The sequence below is a fragment of the Equus quagga genome, chromosome 13 (genome assembly GCF_021613505.1).
Source record: "Equus quagga isolate Etosha38 chromosome 13, UCLA_HA_Equagga_1.0, whole genome shotgun sequence".
Taxonomy (NCBI): Eukaryota; Metazoa; Chordata; class Mammalia; order Perissodactyla; family Equidae; genus Equus; species Equus quagga.
This window is the reverse complement of record NC_060279.1, coordinates 75,906,888-75,923,915: the sequence shown is the minus strand read 5'-3', so window position 1 is coordinate 75,923,915 and position 17,028 is coordinate 75,906,888. Positions and strand designations below refer to the sequence as shown.

At 43.7% G+C, this 17,028-nt stretch overlaps 1 protein-coding gene across 2 annotated transcripts in view; it reads right to left on the bottom strand.

Annotated features, from left to right (window-relative positions):
• USP10 (ubiquitin specific peptidase 10) overlaps window positions 1-17,028 on the bottom strand; it is a 70,565-nt gene that overhangs the window by 14,820 nt on the left and 38,717 nt on the right. For both annotated transcript variants that reach the window (XM_046681842.1, XM_046681843.1), the window contains 5 exons: window positions 12,297-13,340; window positions 1,955-2,046; window positions 1,314-1,423; window positions 850-905; window positions 514-617 (listed from right to left, as the gene is read on the bottom strand). In XM_046681842.1, coding sequence (XP_046537798.1) covers window positions 514-617; window positions 850-905; window positions 1,314-1,423; window positions 1,955-2,046; window positions 12,297-13,340 — 1,406 coding nt within the window. The remainder of the gene's footprint in view (window positions 1-513; window positions 618-849; window positions 906-1,313; window positions 1,424-1,954; window positions 2,047-12,296; window positions 13,341-17,028) is intronic.

The following is a 17,028-nucleotide window of genomic DNA, read 5'->3' as shown; positions in this document are numbered from 1 at the left end:
CGCATGATAAAAATGTAGATGCTCCAGTCAAGGACCCAAGGAGCTGCTAAAGCAGGAGCATGAGGAAGACAAAGGCTCTTCTCAGCCCTGCCACTATTCCACTCCCTACCAGCCCACTCTCCCTGAAAGGCAGCACGGCACAGTGGTTAGGGGCTGACTCCAACACCAGGCTCTAGCTCTGCGACCTTGGACAATGACTTCACTCTTCTCAAATGTAACAAGGAGACAGTAACCATACTTTACTCACAGGGTTAAGTAAGTTAACATACGGAACAAACTTACAACAGTACTTGGTGCACGGTAAATGCTACATGAGTTGGCCCTAATTATGATAACTACCGTCATACTCTAAACTCATCCAGGCAATTGACACCATAACAAGCCTAGATCTACGGAACCCCCACCAAATCGCAGCACTTAAAGCACAGGGCAAGCCCTGAACAGGCCACAGTCAGGGCACACACTGGAGCACAAGGCCACATTCATACTGGCTACGTTAGCACAGTCCCAAACCTTTTCAGACAAGCTCGACTTGATGACGGTCAGGAGTCTATAAATATACGTGGGTTCAAAGGCAGCTCCAGGGCGGATATCTCTCACAATTTTATCCCCAAGAGCTGCAATGAAAACAGAACAGAGACTTTCATAACTAAGACGCAGTCTTAAACTGATGGAAAGTAAAATCACCAAACTCCCCCCCGCCCCCTCACAATGTTGAGAGGAACATAATGTCACAAGCTGTACTTGAAGAGACATTTTCTCTCCACAAAGACTGACGTGATCCAATTCAGTGATCTGACTTCGTAACTCCCAGGACCTAACGGCCCCAAAGACCTCATCTGTACTCACCTTGTCTGGGTTTTGGAGGTACTGGCATATTAGTAAACTCATTCATTAACCGGACACTAAACATGGAAAAAAAAACGTTAAGTGGCACTTCTTAAAAAGACATACTTTCACTAAAGAACACTGACGGGCTAAGGAGACATTACTTAGTATGAAGACAGCAAATTCCAGGTAATCAGTGCTATAATAGCTGGTGAGTCTTAAATCTTCTCTGTATAAGTTTACGGGGTATTTTATGTGATACAAACTGGTAAACACTAAAATTTATTCTACTCAATATAAAGAACACAGATGAATAAGCTCTAATTCTGGTTAGCTTCCATATAAAATCATGAACAGTAAATTTAAAAAAATAGAATTAGGGACTCATTTACAGGAAAACAAGAACTTTGCTAAGTCATTTGAATTCTAATTATCAGAGGGAGAGAAACCTAGCCCTTTAAAACATTTGTGAGCACCTTACTTACAAGCTGTCTATCATGGGTGTCGATGTACAAGGCCTCTGCACTTTTGAGTACAGAGGAATGAACTTCATCAGGTGGTACATCGGAGGGCAGGCTACCAGGGCCTGCAGCGTCTGCACGTCGGCAGTAAGGAAGCGTAAAGGAAATACAACAGACACTGCAGATGTCCAAAAGGCACCTTCAACACAAGAGCATGTAAAACAAGCCAAGGACACTGAAGGACTTAGATGTGTACACACAAAAGAGAATAAACCAAACCACCAGGGAGCACCTGCCTTGTGACAGCCATAGAAGGTGTTATATGAATCCAGTCGTTAATAGGCGAGAACCCAACTCAACCAAGACGACCAAAATCTAGTAAAACAAAATTTCCAGTTGTGAGTGGTCACTCTGCCCTATTATTTGGGATCATTCTAATGAGAATAAAACTTGCCTGATTCCGTCAGGCACAGGTCAACAAGTCATCTTTTTGGGGGCAGCAAGAACCCTGTTTATAAGCAAGACAGGCAGACTAAGAAATGAACCAAGGTTTTGGATTCAAAACGTGAGGTAGATGCCCCGTGGAAGCTGAACCAAGTCAAATGCACTCAAGAAGGAGCAAACTGCAGTCAGCTGGCCTTGGGGACAGCATCTGAGAAGGATACAGCGTTAATGTAGCACCAGTTTCCTTTATTGATCAGCCCACGGGGTTGCAATGACACTGGTTTATGTATGAGGGTTACATTCTCCAGTAACTCTGAAAGAGGAAAGAAGCACATTGAAGAAGTTAATGACATCAAGTCAACAACACTGAAGTAGATTCTTATGCTCTACACTGGGAGAGTGTTAAAAACCCCTCAGTAAAACACACATCCAAAGAAAAGGCATACTGCGCTAAAACTTTGTTTCATTCAACATCATGTACATTATTTAACGATTCAAAATTTTAAAAAATATTTCCCCCCAAACACCAACATTTATTTATCTTCCTGGGAATATATAATTAGGAAGCATGAAAATTATTGTAATAAGAAACAGAAAAAGCTTAAACAACAACATAGTATTAGAGAATAAATGTAAAAGATACAGGCTCTTTTCCTTGAACACTGAGAGCAGGCACGCTTCTGTAACAGCACAGTCCCTCAGACACTAGCCGTGAAGGTGCTTCCGTGAGAACCAGAGTCTCATTCATGTCTGAACTCCCAGCAACCACTACGGCAGCCAACACATCACAGTGGGTGCTCAGTGAGTGACGATACTGTTTGGGACAACTGTCTCCTACTTATTAAATTGTATTTTTCATCAGAATGCCTATTTAGGGACTGTGTTATACACTGGAATTCCCTTATTCCACTTAAAAACAAGCTCCTCCTCAGATTCACCCTTTGCCATCACTCTCTTTCAGTCTTGAGATAGCCGTGAATGACATCTTTACATAATGCTTTAAATAATTTTTTCCAGAAAGTCTTTAAAACAAGACAAGGTCCCCCCCATAGCCCATCATGAAACTTGTACAGTGACAGCTACAATTTAAGGACAACTTCTACGCTCGGCAAGAGCTTTACATACAAATGTTAATCGGCTGCATTTAATCCTCAGTAACCTGGAAGTACCACTACCAACCCCCTTTCACTGATGAGGAAACCGAGGCTCAAAAAGGTTAACTAGCTTGCCTGTGACCACACAGAAGCCAAGCAGTGCAGCCAGTGCCTGAAATCCATAACCAAACATCCACACTGTTTCCCATTACTTTTAAGTTGTATCCCAGGAAAGAAACACCAAGTGAGCACACCATTTGACAGTAGCATCCATCCAAGGCATCACTCAGAAGAAGGCTTTCTTTTCTAAAACAGTTGGATTGGCAGGTCCTAGACTTAAGCATTAGTCAAATGAGAAACTAATTTGCAACTTGCAAATTCTAATGTCAACATTAATGTTAACACACACTCCCGCCCCTCTCCCTCCCAAGAGTAAATGCCCTCTTTCCTCTAACTGACGAAGCATAGGGAATAATTTCACATTTATAGAAAGGAAAACATCACGGGCTCAAGAGAAGCCAATGGAATCTGTCCAACTAAACCAAGCCTGCAAAGCTCCTCTCATCTCTCTCTGACTACGGGGTGCAGTGTTGCGCCTTCAGTGAGTAACAGCTCAGTTACAGAACTGAACCACAAGCCGACCCGTGACAACACCCAGCACAGACAGTCGCAGTCACGCGGCACACACTGTGCTGGGAGCTCGATCTGTATAACTCATAACTGTCCTAACAACCCTGTCGAAGAGACAGCGTTAACATCCCCATTGTACAGCTGAGAAAACTGAGGGCCAGGGGGTTAGGTAATTGACATAGGTCACACAACTGAGCTGACACATGACTCCAGAGGCCCAGCTCTTTCATCTCAATAGATAAGGGGCTCCACTTTAGAATTCTACTCTGGGGTTTCACATATGAACCCTTCCCCACAGGCGTCAGATCTTCTACTTACAATGGATTTTTACATTTGTCTTTGAGCCATATCATGACAACAACCCATAATTTCCAGTGTGTGACAGAAAATGGCAATTATTTAATATAATTACTCTACCAAAAAATCTGTGCATTTTCAAATAAGCATCAATCCCTCAATCCCAAATGAACACTCAAGCGTGACACCTGTGAATCTCTGCCATGGTATTTTTATATCTAAAAACAATTAACAAGTTTTTTATAACCATAAGACTCAAAATCAACTGCCTTGCGAACACAGGGACCTCTGTTAAATGACATGTTGCCATCTGCTGAGTCTTGCCTGGGCACCGGGTCCAGGAGGCGCAGAGATGACTAAGAGGTGGCCCTGCTGCAAGAGAGCTTGCAGACCAGTGAAGAAGGGCCATCACAGCGCAGGCTAAGCTGGAGGGGTTCAGCGAAGAGGTGCTCAGCCCAAACCAAGGACTGGAGAACCCTGAGGAGGCCAGGGGCCGATGACAGCAAAAGGCAGCTGACGCCACAAGGAGGTCTCCGGCTGGGAACGGTGGTGCCTTCCACTCAGAGGAGGAACACAGCAGGACGAGAGGGTTACTTCCTGTTTTGTGCGGTGACGAGATAATGCGTTCAGTTTTCAGGGTGCTGATAAGAGGTACACCAGGAACAGTACACACAGACCAGTAAGTAATGTATCTATCCTCACACACACAGGCCCTGCAGCTCAGGGCTGGAACTAGACCTTCTGACAGCACAGACAGCAAGGAGAACAAGGAGTCCGAAGGGGAACCCTGGGCACCACTGGGCCTACGTGACAGGCCAGGAAGAACCCACATGGTAACCTCAAGGACAGAGTACTCCGAGTTAGTAGTGGGGGCAGAAGTAGGTTCTACGGCCTCAAGGAGGGAAGCGACAGTGGAGAGGACACACGCAGGGCCCTTTGGCTAGAAGGCTGGCTGAAGAGTGAGACAGGATGGGGTCCCTAAGAGGCTCACAAGACTGTTGGAGGGAAGGAGCTAAGGAAGTGCAGACTCACCAAGGTTTATGGAGGGACAAGAAAGGAAAGAGCAACCTCAATCTTCTACAGTGGGGGCAGGGGTGAAGGTTAGAGGGAGGGCTGAGGAGGGGGCTTGACAACACTAATTCCTGTTCAGTACAGACACTGGAAGAAAATGGAAAGAAAATGACAAGGGACAGGCATACAAGACCTCCCTGAAACTTCCCTTCCATGTCAACTGTTGTAACAGACTCAAAGACATGCTTACAGGGCTGGCCCCACGGCTGAGTGGTTAAGTTCACGTGCTCCACTTCAGTGGCCCAGGGTTTTGCTGGTTCGGATCCTGGGTGCAGACATGGCGCCACTCATCAAGCCATGCTGAGGCAGCGTCCCACATGCCACAACTAGAAGGACCCACAACTATAATATACAACTATGTACTGGGGGGCTTTGGGGAGAAAAAGGGAAAATTGAAAATAAAATAAAATTTTTATATAAAAAACATGCTTACAGATGGTCAAAAGCACTTTGAATTCACATCTTGTTAAATTTAAAAAATCACTTATGACAAGGCTAACTCCCCTCTCAAAAAGGAAGCAGATGCAAAAATATCAAGAACTGCTCTAGGCTGCCCTGGAAAACACATCTCCTCTTACGTCCTTAACTGAGCTACATGCCCAAAATAATCCGCACACCTGGAGGCTGGAGCACCCAAGCCCTGTGGAATCAGAAAATACACCCAATTCAAAACCGCCCATTAGCGGACTGCTTTCCAACATTTATCTGGGAAACAGTGTGTACTGGTTGGACAGAAACCTTTAGTGTCTACATCCACCCTTTCCTTGAATCGATGCCAGTTTCTGGCAGTTACTTTTGGTTTGCTGATTTTAAGGAGCAGGCAGGTAAAAAGCTGTCTCACTGTCATCTTTCACAATATTAGTTCAAGTCTTTCAGCATCACCTAGTGGTTTGTTCAGTAACTGCAAGTAACGGAACATTCCAAGTAGACATCTATCTACAAAATTAAAAATGCAAAAGGTCTAAAAACACAATGTGGAACAAAAGAACACAGTACGTTTACTAGAGAATGTACTAAACTAGCTTCTTTAACATTCTTAAAGAGACTTCTGCTCCAATATTCATAAATGTAGATTACTAAGTCTTTACAGACTTAGAAAATACAGAGACACTGAACAATCTAGATTTTTCTTAACAATTATCTGTTATTCTAGAAAAATTTTCTCTACACTGGCAAGACTTCTATGAGCTAAAAAGCACAGAAGCATTCTGCTGCTTTACCTTGCGGTGCCCCTCAGCTGCGCTCTCAGAGTGAGCCAGGGTTCCAGGCTGCCGGGAGCAGTCTTCCCCACAGGGGCCTCGGAGCCATGCGCTGCGGGTCTCCACAGGAGCAGACTCCTCGTCGTCTCCCTCGTATTAGCAGTGAGGCTCCTTCCTTGGGCAGGAAGCTCCTTACAGACAACACCCTCACACTGCCACCCATCAGCTGAGTCTCTCCCCCGCCCACCGGGTCATCCAGGGTTACAGGACTTCCTGCCATCTCTGCCCCCAGCCTGATACTACCATCCCTACTGGCTCCATCAGGTCTCCCCCTCACCTTCTTCCCCCACACTCCTCTGCAAATGATAACTTCTCTCTTTCAGCTAAAAAGAGCTGCTGTCTCTTCCTATCTTATTCCTTAGACAACCCTCCCGGCCAGGCCAGTTGTTACGCACTGACCTGGTGGCTTGCCTCCAGTAAGCACTCATTAGACAGTAACACGGGATGCAGTAAACACCTGGATACCAAAGCTGTTGCTTACGGTACAGGACACCATTCGAGTCTGTCAGATACGACCCCATGGACACTAAAAGTCATTCTATCACACTTCACAGAGCCTCTAGGAGTGCCCCGTGGGGAAGACCACCAAGGGCACAAGTCAAGGAAGACACCCAGATGACAGGGTTCACAGCCTGGCTCTGCCACATCATTCATCCGCCACCTGGAGCAGATGACTGCAAGATCCTCACCTGAGAGAGACACAACGAGCGGCCTCATGCACAGCCACGTGAGGATGTGGGATGAGCAACAAGTGCACAGAGAACACATAGCAGGACGGCCAGCTCGTTACAGATGCTCCGTAATCCTCATTAGGAAATAAGGAGCTCACACAGGCGGGAAGAGAAGTAACAAGGAAATTGATTTCTGGAAGAGTTTGAGAGAACCAAGAATTTTCAGTACTCCAAGAAATAAGTTAGCTTAAATTCCTTAAAATGAACTTTTGAACACTTTGTGAATATATATTAATAATTTCATTTCAAAAAGAATGAAAGATTGTAAAAAAAATTAGGATTAAATATCTTACTGTCTAGGATTTTCTCTTAAAAACCAAATATACAAACAATTTTAGAGGTTCAGGTTTGTAACGTACTGTATTTCCCCTGAATAATCTCAATAAGCACACACTGGTCCAGACCCTGAGACGCGACAAAGCGTCCGTGTGCTCCTCCCCTTCTCCCTCCTAGTGAAAAAGCACAAGTGAAACGACAATTCTAATTCCAGTGAGTTGTCACCCGTCGCTATTACTGAATCCTGTTAAAATGAATGAATCCTACTGGTATAGTTCAGAAGTCAGTTATTCACGATTTGCAGACAAGCCAGTTATGAATACTGCTTTTAATTTTTTTGTATAGCTCTTGGCTCTATTTAATTAAGTTCCCTTTATAACAACATCACCATTTCCATTAACTATTTTATTCCTAGCCTAAAGCCCAGTAAGCACTAGAATTAGGGAAGTCAAAAGAATCAAAACTGGGAAGGGCAGCCACAAAGGAGAGAAGTTAGGGTACTTCCTGAGGGTGGAACTCTAAATCTGACCTGCAGCCCAAAGTCACCACCCACAGTGATGCTGTTGGTTATCTATTTTACCTTCTTTTAGGGCAAATAATCAGAAGTTGACTACAATAACAAACTTTTCTCTCAGAGGCCTTCTATTCAATTCCTCATTGTTAGTGTAATTCACCACCAGAGCCATTTAGACGGCGGCTTTAGGAAGATGTCCTCCCCAACCCATCTTCTTCACAGGACTTGGTGGGGTTGCCCAGAACAATGTTATTGGAACGGCACAAAATGCCAGAATGACTCCATAGCACATAAAAGATATAAAACTGAAACCAGAGTCCTCACCCTTTGTAATACCTCAAACATTAAGTGGTTGAATTAAAGTTCAACCTTCTTATGTAATCTGCTGACATATAGAAAAATGGAGTGTTTAATATCGTTTCTCGTATTTCAGGACGCACAAAGTAGCTTCTATACGTTGCCATAAATCAAATATGAAATGACATAAACTCGGTGGCAGAACTCGAGTTTTGACGTCAACTTTTACATCAACATAAGCTGCGATTATACTTACACATATTTTATGCACCAAATTTTGTTTTCCTAAAATTAGGATTTGGAGGTCATACTACCACTTAAAATCCATGAAAACACAAGGTGCAGAACTTTCTTTGATTCTTAAGGCTCAACAATTGGCCCGTAATCAACATTCTGACGTTGCTGACCTGCTCTTCTGTCATCTTTTAACTGTCCAGAACATTCTCCAAGTGCTTACTTTTTCCTCACTACATCACTTTGGAAGCACACACACTATCTTGGTCACCTAATCAGGTGGAGGACAGCAAAGTGACCAAAACGCAGCACTACAGCCCAGCTGACATTTTCCAGGCGGAGGGGTCTCAATTTAGTTCTATAAAATAGAGACGCATCCTAAGCAGCAGCAAGGACGCGGTCCACATGGAATCAGACACGGAACGGACTCCTGCACACAGGAGCTGCCCTTTTCAGCTTAGGGCACGCTACGTTATCACGACCTTCACCACTTAGGAGAATTTGAAGAAAAATGCAAAATATTTGAGCAATCATTTCCCAAGGAGGAGGGTGGTATAAATACGATTGATAAACTACCAAAATAAATACCAATCATAGGGTATATTTCTGTTTACATTTAAAATAAATATGGACATGGGAATTCATTTTTCTGAGCAGATCCAACTTGTAACAATTTTGTAGCTCTCTCCCCAGCAAAACTTTTTAGGTATAAAACTACTGTGCAAAATCAGGTATTAAACATGTTTGGACTAAAATTCATAATAAGTGATATTACCAGATACTTCAATTTCCTCACAGTATAGAATTTTCTTAGAGCTGTCAAAAAACCTCAGTTTATCCAGTTCTCCTTCACTGAAATTTTAACTCATTTCATTTGGGCATTTGCCCTAATCTCTCTCCTTGCCCAACATTATTTACAGCCCTTTAAAACAAAATACACTGATGCACAATTTTAAAAGCAAAACAAGGGGCCGCCCGATGGCCAAGTGGTTGAGTTCACGTGCTCCGCTTCCACCACCCAGGGTTTCACCGGTTCGGATCCTGGGCGCGGACATGGCACTGCTCATCAGGCCACGCTGAGGCAGCGTCCCACATGCCACAAATAAAAGGATCCACAACTAAAAATACACAACTATGTACCGGGGAGCTTTGGGGAGAAAAAGGAAAAATAAAAATCTTTAAAAAATAGAATAAAATAAAAGCAAAACAAAATAGCTCTATTTGTGATTTTAAAGCATTTGATACAATTTAGGTTTGAGAAATGATAAACGTTCCTTAGTAAAAACCCAGGAAAAGTTTAATGTTCATTAAAAAGATGTTTGCTTTCCAACAACTCTCGATGACGTGTGCTAACGGCGGGAGCGACGGCACAGCTACCCCTGAGTCACTCATATTTGCCACACTTCTGAATCGGGAATGTTTTGCAACCACTTTCAAATACAAGCTAAGATCTTCGGGTTTATTTTTCTCGGCTCTGGGTTCAGTTATTGCTCCTGAAACGCCCCTCTTAGAGCACAGCAACCACACGCTGACACCCAGACCCCTCGTGAGCCTCCGCAGCCTTCGTTTCGGGGTCGCACTCCCTGAGGGGTCGGGAAGGCACCGAGCGTTTTCAGTGGAGTGCTCTTCCTTCATATCCTTCCTGACTAAGAGTTTACACTTAACAAGAACCAGCCAAGGGAACCAAATGTTGGCAAATACGCTACACCATGAATATGGCCCTGCCACCAAGGGGAAAGCAGAGCCCACTAAAGAAATGGAGAACAGTTTGTGAGGAATCAAGAGTGGGCTGCATTTCACTTCAAAATGCCTTATATGTGATTCTCGTTCTTTGTTTACAGTTGCTTTGTCTTCCTAGTACAAAAATTAGTTGGCAATTATTAAGCACAGGGTTGATAACCTAGAAAATACAGACATCCAAAACAAATGCACCTGGGATCAAAAACTTGCTGTGGATATTGTTATTATTCTAAGAACTCAAGAAAGAATAGATTTGATATCTGAACTGTTCCTGTCTCCCTCTTTCCCAAAAGTTATAAAGTAAACATAAAAATTACTCTCTCAGTAGAACCACTTCGAAGGTAATCCAAGTCAAATTCTATGATAACCAATATCAACAGATCTTTTAATGGAGCCAGAATTTCAGTTAAATCCTGCTTAAACTAAGTGGGGCTACGTTTAAAAGCATGCCCATTAAAGGGAAGTTTGTGGTAGTGGGTCTGACTTATAACAAACCGAATATACTTCATCATATTTATAAAGTAAATCTCTAAGTAGGAGAATACGACAAAAGTAAAAAAATCCAAATATCGCTTCACTTAATTAGGCTCTACATGACTGCAAGAGTTATTCACTGTGACGACTATGACTGCGTTATTTTACAGGACGTAATGCTGAAAACTGTCAGCAGCTACATTCTCTATTTCTAAGGCTTAATAAACAAGAGAAAGAAGAATTGTAAAAAGAGCTACACTTTTGCTCAGATAATTGACACATCTTTATAACCGGCCTAATCAAAACAGGATTAAGGCCTAAACCTGCTGGGGAGGCGTGGGGGCACACACCACGCCAACGCAGAGCCACCTGCATGGTTTGCAGCGACGCTCTCCGCCCACCGCACTGCTTCACAAGCAGGCTGACGCTAGAGTTAGCAGGTTAATTAGAGGTTAACACATAGAGAACACAGCAAACTATGTGTCAAACCACATTGAGAGTCATAGGACTGGAATGTTTTAAAACACTTCAAATGAAGCTCTTCTTTCTTATTTTAAAATAAAGATTGAGAAAACTTCCCAGGAATGGGAGGTTTCCTTTGTGAAGTAGGAACAAAAGTATAATTACAATGTCTTCAAGACTTCGAACTTAAAATGCACATTTTCAAAAGCAGCCCACCATGAATTTCTCATTCATTAGAGGTTAAAAATAAACTTTTAACTTAAACGATCTGTAACCAAGGCTTACACTGTCTTACCCCGACTATGACAGCATTCCCTGGCAATGAATACATTCTAAAAGTTATGATAAAGAAATCACTTGGCTTTTAAAAACATATATGAAGCCCAAAGTGACGACTGGCCTATTAATTGTCTTCTCATTTTAAGAGAACTCCAGACACCAAGATTATTCAAAATTATGTATTTTGTATAAGAAATAAAGTGCTTACTTTTTTTTTTTAAATACTGCTTGCCGTCACCTTACTGCCATCAAAAGACTGTGTTTTCTATCTGATGGAATTCTGACCATGCATAAAAGCGGTGCATTTTGCAGCTTGCTACTGCACTCATCCTCATCCTGGATGCTGTCAGGTGTTCCAAAATGATACGTCAGAAAACATCACATAAAGCACAAATGAGACCGCCTATCGTAACCGAGCTAAGGGGCAGGAATCTGAAGGGTTGGTTACTAAACTTCCTGGTGCGATGAAACCTCAAGAGAGGGCTTTGGCTTCTTGGAGACGCATAAACATACATGCTCCTCTGTATTTCTGACTTCCTGCTTTAACTTAGAAAAACCCTGCAAATTATGCAGCTTTATATTTTTACTGTGAATTGGCTACTTTTGAGCCTTGGCACTTTGAAACAAAATGTTAACTTTGGGCCAAACTGTTAAGTTTTTCTTTTCCTGTCAAGAGCTGACCTTGGTGTGCTAAAACTGAGTAAAATCCATTTACTCAATCCAAAATAGGCATTAAAAACAAAAAGCCCAAACGCTTTCTTATATCTTAAGAAACGGAGAAAAGAAACAGTGTGAAGTGAGCTCACTTCAGGGATTATCACACCAAAGGTGTAGGACAGCTGTAACACAGAGAGAACAAGTCCATTATACACTCACACAATGGAGTAGAATTACTTAATCAAAAGCCAAGAAACGGAAATGTAATTTGTCAACAGAAAAGCACTGGTAATGGACATGGATTTTTTCTTAACATAAAGGTATGATACCCCTCCTCCCATTTTGCTTATGCATCGTTTTACTTTTAGATAACATTTAAGGCACACGCGTTTTTCAGGAATTCCGATTAACACACAGCTAATCTATTAGTGTTCTGGGTAACAATCTATCACCACAGTTCATAAGCCCAGACTGTCTCAAACTTCTCACTCAACAGGCAATGAGATCTGCTCCCATCTTCACTTCGACCTGTATCTTTTCAACTATACCTGCAATCTTTATGGCTACAGGATCCTCTGAAACTGGAACAAGCCCTTCCTTGACTTCGGCCTGCTTTTCAGAGACCAGGGGAGACGCGGCAGGAGGGGAATACTTAGTTTCCACAGAAGCCACAGGCAAGGAGGAAGAGGGCTTAGAATCATGAAAAAGACTGGCCCATGATTTAGCAGGCTGACTGGCGGGAGCAGCGCCCATGGCCGAGGCCAGGGCGTCACCAGGAGGGGAAGCACCCTCGGCTTTAGCAGGGTCCGAGTTCGGGCTTTCCACAGCGTGCAACTCCACCCCGTTGGCAGCTGTGCCCTCACCCAAGGATTCAAGTATTTGTCCATTAGCAACTCCAAGATTTTCAGTAGTATCAGTCCCAATGTAAGGCTGAGCCACAGCTGTCCTCAACAGGCTGTCCCTGCCAGCCTCTGCAGGGAGGCAGGACTGTTCCAAGTCAGCCCTGGGGCAGCCCTCAGGCTGCCCCGCAGTCCTGGCATCGTTGTCGAGGGCTCCAGGGAAAGAACCACCAGGCACAGTGTCACTGACAAAGTCCGTGGAGTCCTGAGGGCTGCTACAAGTCCTGGGCGTCCCCGACCGGGGCACATCGCCCACCAACTCTGCTTCCTCTGTGCCTAAGTTGTTCGGGACTACTGGATTGGCATGGCCGTTGACCAGGGCTTCTGCGGAAACGCTGCCCTCACCGCCATCTTTCAAGTAACTGTAATACCCAGGTGGACGTTTCTTCTTCTTTTTACGCTCCCTTTGTCCAAGACCACCGGAGACGCTGTCATTTTCCAACACTTCCGCCTCCAGGTTAGAGCTGCCATCCAGAGCAAGAGCAGAGGCTGGGTCCGGGCAGTCAGTGGAGCTGTAGTTCGCTTCTTTATCCGGGTCGTCAGGGGTCTTGGTGGAAGCTGTGCAACTAAGAATAAATTCCGGGGCCTGAGGATTCAATGTGCTCGAAATACTGTAGTTGGGCGTTCTCGGCAAAGCGCCATTGGATTCAATTACTTCATTCACACCAAACTCAATTCTCTGATATTCTTGTCCTGTTTAGAAAGAAAACGATCAGTAATTAACCCATCAGTTACGAACACCACTGTGAAAACTTATGAAAGTCTCAATAATTTATTTTCTTTCAGAAAACTGAAACCTTAAAATCTTCTCCTAATTAAGTTATGACATTTTATTTCTGTGCTGAATAAGTAATTTGCTTAAAATAACTATAAAATTATATTTAATTGGGACTATGGAAAGCAGAGGCCTGTATTTATCTTCCATTCTCAGGGTAGCCAAGGGAGACTTCCAGAAGGTAGAAATTAAAATGGAATTATAATAAAAAGCAAATAATATTTTGCCTGTCTAAAAACACCCCTCCGGGCCAGCCCGGTGGCATAGCGGTTTAGTTGGCACTTTCTGCTTCGGCGGCCCGAAGTCTGACGGTTTGTATGCCATGCCTACCAGGCCATGCTGTGGCAGGCGTCCCACAAAGTAGAGATGGGCATGGATGTTAGTTAGCTTAAGGCCAATTTTCCTCAGCCAAAAAGAGAAGGCCTGGTGGCAGATGTTAGCTCAGGGCTAATCTTCCTCAAAAAAATAAATAAAAACACCCCTCAATGAAATCTGACTTTATTAGCTCACTGATGCCTGAGACTATGGTATATGTGTTCTGGACAACTTAATTTAAAAAAATCACAATGACTAACTTAAGGACTTAAAATCATTGTATATAAAGGCTTCTCTAGTTAGTGCAATTTAATAATTCAAGAAGTCTGAACTACACCAAGAACTAATGCTCTATATAAAACTGCACTTCAGAAGCACTCTTCTGAATTATCCGTCTCCTGATCTTCCCCACTGACAGCCTGAACCGAAGTAGGAAAGAGGCTTTACATGAATGCGTGTAAACATCCACTAAGTGAATTCATATTGGATTAGCTCCATGGGTGGTCAAAGTACTTCCAAAAATACTAACAGATAAAGTTAGGACTGCGAACTTTAAAAAAATCTCTTTGGAATCCTTCAAGATTTCCTGCCAACTGACAACAATCTAGGTGTTCCATACTTTCTAAGATGTGCACTTTTTCGTAGTTCAGCCCTCTGGAATCAGGCTGAGTTCGAGAATCAGCTGTGTCTCAATAGATACCGAGGCTCAGTGTCATCCTGTATCCGAGCATTTTGAAGTTAAGGAAAAAACTCACGCCTTAATTCATTTTTAGTGCAGAACTGAAGATTTCTCCAAGTCTGGTACAAGAGGCCAAGTTTTTTTCAAGGCATGGATTTCAAGGAAAAAAAATCCTAGTATCAAAAGTCGTGTTCTATTACAGAGGACTGAATACATTTCACCTTGGACGTCTTTTTATAGAAGGAGAGCTTTGGCCCCTGAGTACTGATTTTTTTCTTTCCCTACTCTGAAAAGAATCAAAGAGAAATTAATTTCTCTATTATTATGCCTCAAGGTGAACTGTCCATTTCGCTTCCAGGCATCACCTATTTCACGATGCTGCAAGGTGCAATGCTGCTACATGGTTTGAAACGGATGGACCTGAAGAGGTGAAGAACACTCCGCAGGGGTAGACTACCCTTTGGAGGCTGTGGCGTACGTTGTGTGATTACACTGAAAATTAGTATGCAACGTGTCGTGCAGCTTGTGCGGGATTCTGATTATTTCCAATAGACACAGTGCCTTCCACATATCAATTCTTAATCTTATCATGAAACACTCTAGAATGTGATGTGACATTAATGGAACCATTTCAATATGCTATGGCTATTATCAAAACATTGACCCAGAATAGCATTGGATCACATCACTGGAAGGCAGACTTCTACCCAGAACAGCTCCTCTTCTTATGCAGGAACACCCGTCATGGACACACATGTCACTGCAAGGCAGAGAGGTCAGCACAAAGCCCAACACGTCAGGCCAGAATAGGGGTGGACGGCCCGCCAATTTGTGCTTTAAACTACCCAGTCAAGGCACTGAGTAAATGGGAGCTCAATACAGAGCTCATGCAGGCAGTGGGTTTGCCGGGGGAAGGAAAACCAGCTCAGATAAAACCATGACATCCTAACACAGCCTTTCTCCAAGCCTGCTCACAGTAGCACACACACCACCACGGCCCAGGGACCTGCAGTCTGCCATGTTCAAGGCACCCAGGTGATTCTCGTGCCCACTACCACCTGAGAACTACTGCTTATGTGGCTTCCTCAGTGGATTTCTGATTCTGCTAGAGACAGCTCCTAGCAAGCTGATTCAACAATCAGGAGCACCTAGCTATGTGTGAGGTGTGTATTATCACATGGGTACAGAGATTAGCAAGGCAAGGTCTCTGCCCCAGCGAGTTACATTTACTAGGGAGACACCACATGGGACTGAAGATGACAATGCGGAGGGAGGGTGAGATAAGTTCTCAACAGCTTTACAAAAAGAATGCTTTGGACACAGAAGAAAGTGACCAATTTCAATCAGAAGCTAGAAAGAGGTCAGTGGAACTGGCAGGAACCTGGATTTGTGGGGGTGGAGGGGAATGTAGGCTATCTCAAGCTTTAGAAACTGACTAAAAAAGGCAGAGGTATACAGACCGGCCGTGAGGGGGACCCTGCAAAGAGCTGGCTGAAGCCGGATGTGGTGGAAGGTGGAATAGATCATTCTAAATTATTCACCCAAAAACACGCTGAGGGTTTACAACATTCCAGATACTAGAGAAGTGGACGAATTATGGTCCCTGCAACCCACAGCTGAACTCAACCTAAATAGGGAGGCAGATTCATTACTGCACAGTGGGAGAGGCGCTATAAGAGAAATAAAAGTGACAAATAGAAATGGCAAGCAATAGGATATACTGGAGAATATGAGGAAGCCATTTAGTGTAAACCTAATTCGGCGTGACTTTGTTTTTCCAAAAGGGCCTGACCGTGGCCATTGAGCATGCATTGTATATCTGCTTTAAACATTTACTATGGCAAGAACAAATGGCCTTAAGATAAAGGTGCAACTTCCCCCCACATTGGCATTTCCTTAGGGATAAGCATCTTTCCTTAGGGTAAGAACTGACTGCTGCACTCACCTGTGACCACCCAGCTCACCTGTGACCACCCAGCTGGAGACAACAGACCTGCCACCCTGCTGTGTCCACCGGGACAGCAGACCTACCTGCTGTGTCCGTCAATCGCTGTGCTGACAGAGCAGTCTCCTCTGGACTACTGTAAAAGGGACATTTCAATCCTATGTGAAACACCCTCTTTGGGGGTATATAACCACTCTGTACACCCCACTTCTTTGGTGCCCTTTCTTCCTTCGGGAAGAAAGGCCCTGGGCCATGGTCTCACATTTTAGCTCAGAATAAACTCACCCAAATTTTCATTTATAGATTGGTTATGGATTATTTTTGTCAACAAAAGTAACAAGAGACACAAGAGGACAGAAACACCTCAGAGAAAAAGGGGTCTTTAAGCTGGCCTGTCACTAACATTGTGAGCAGGTAACAAGATTCCAGTTGCAATTTCAGCAGAATAATAGATACGCTTGAGGGAAGATGGGTGAATGGAGGAAAAAAGCCAAGAAGCAGTACCTGAACAAGGATGATGAAGCCGGGTACCTGAGGGCTACTACAGATATTAAACCTACGTACTGTTTTTCCTGTTGAACTTGAGGGGTGACTCAGGGGTCTGGAGGATTTGCAAGCTTGCTTTGAAGAAGAAAGAGAATACCTCCAGGGAGGGTGCAATCACTGG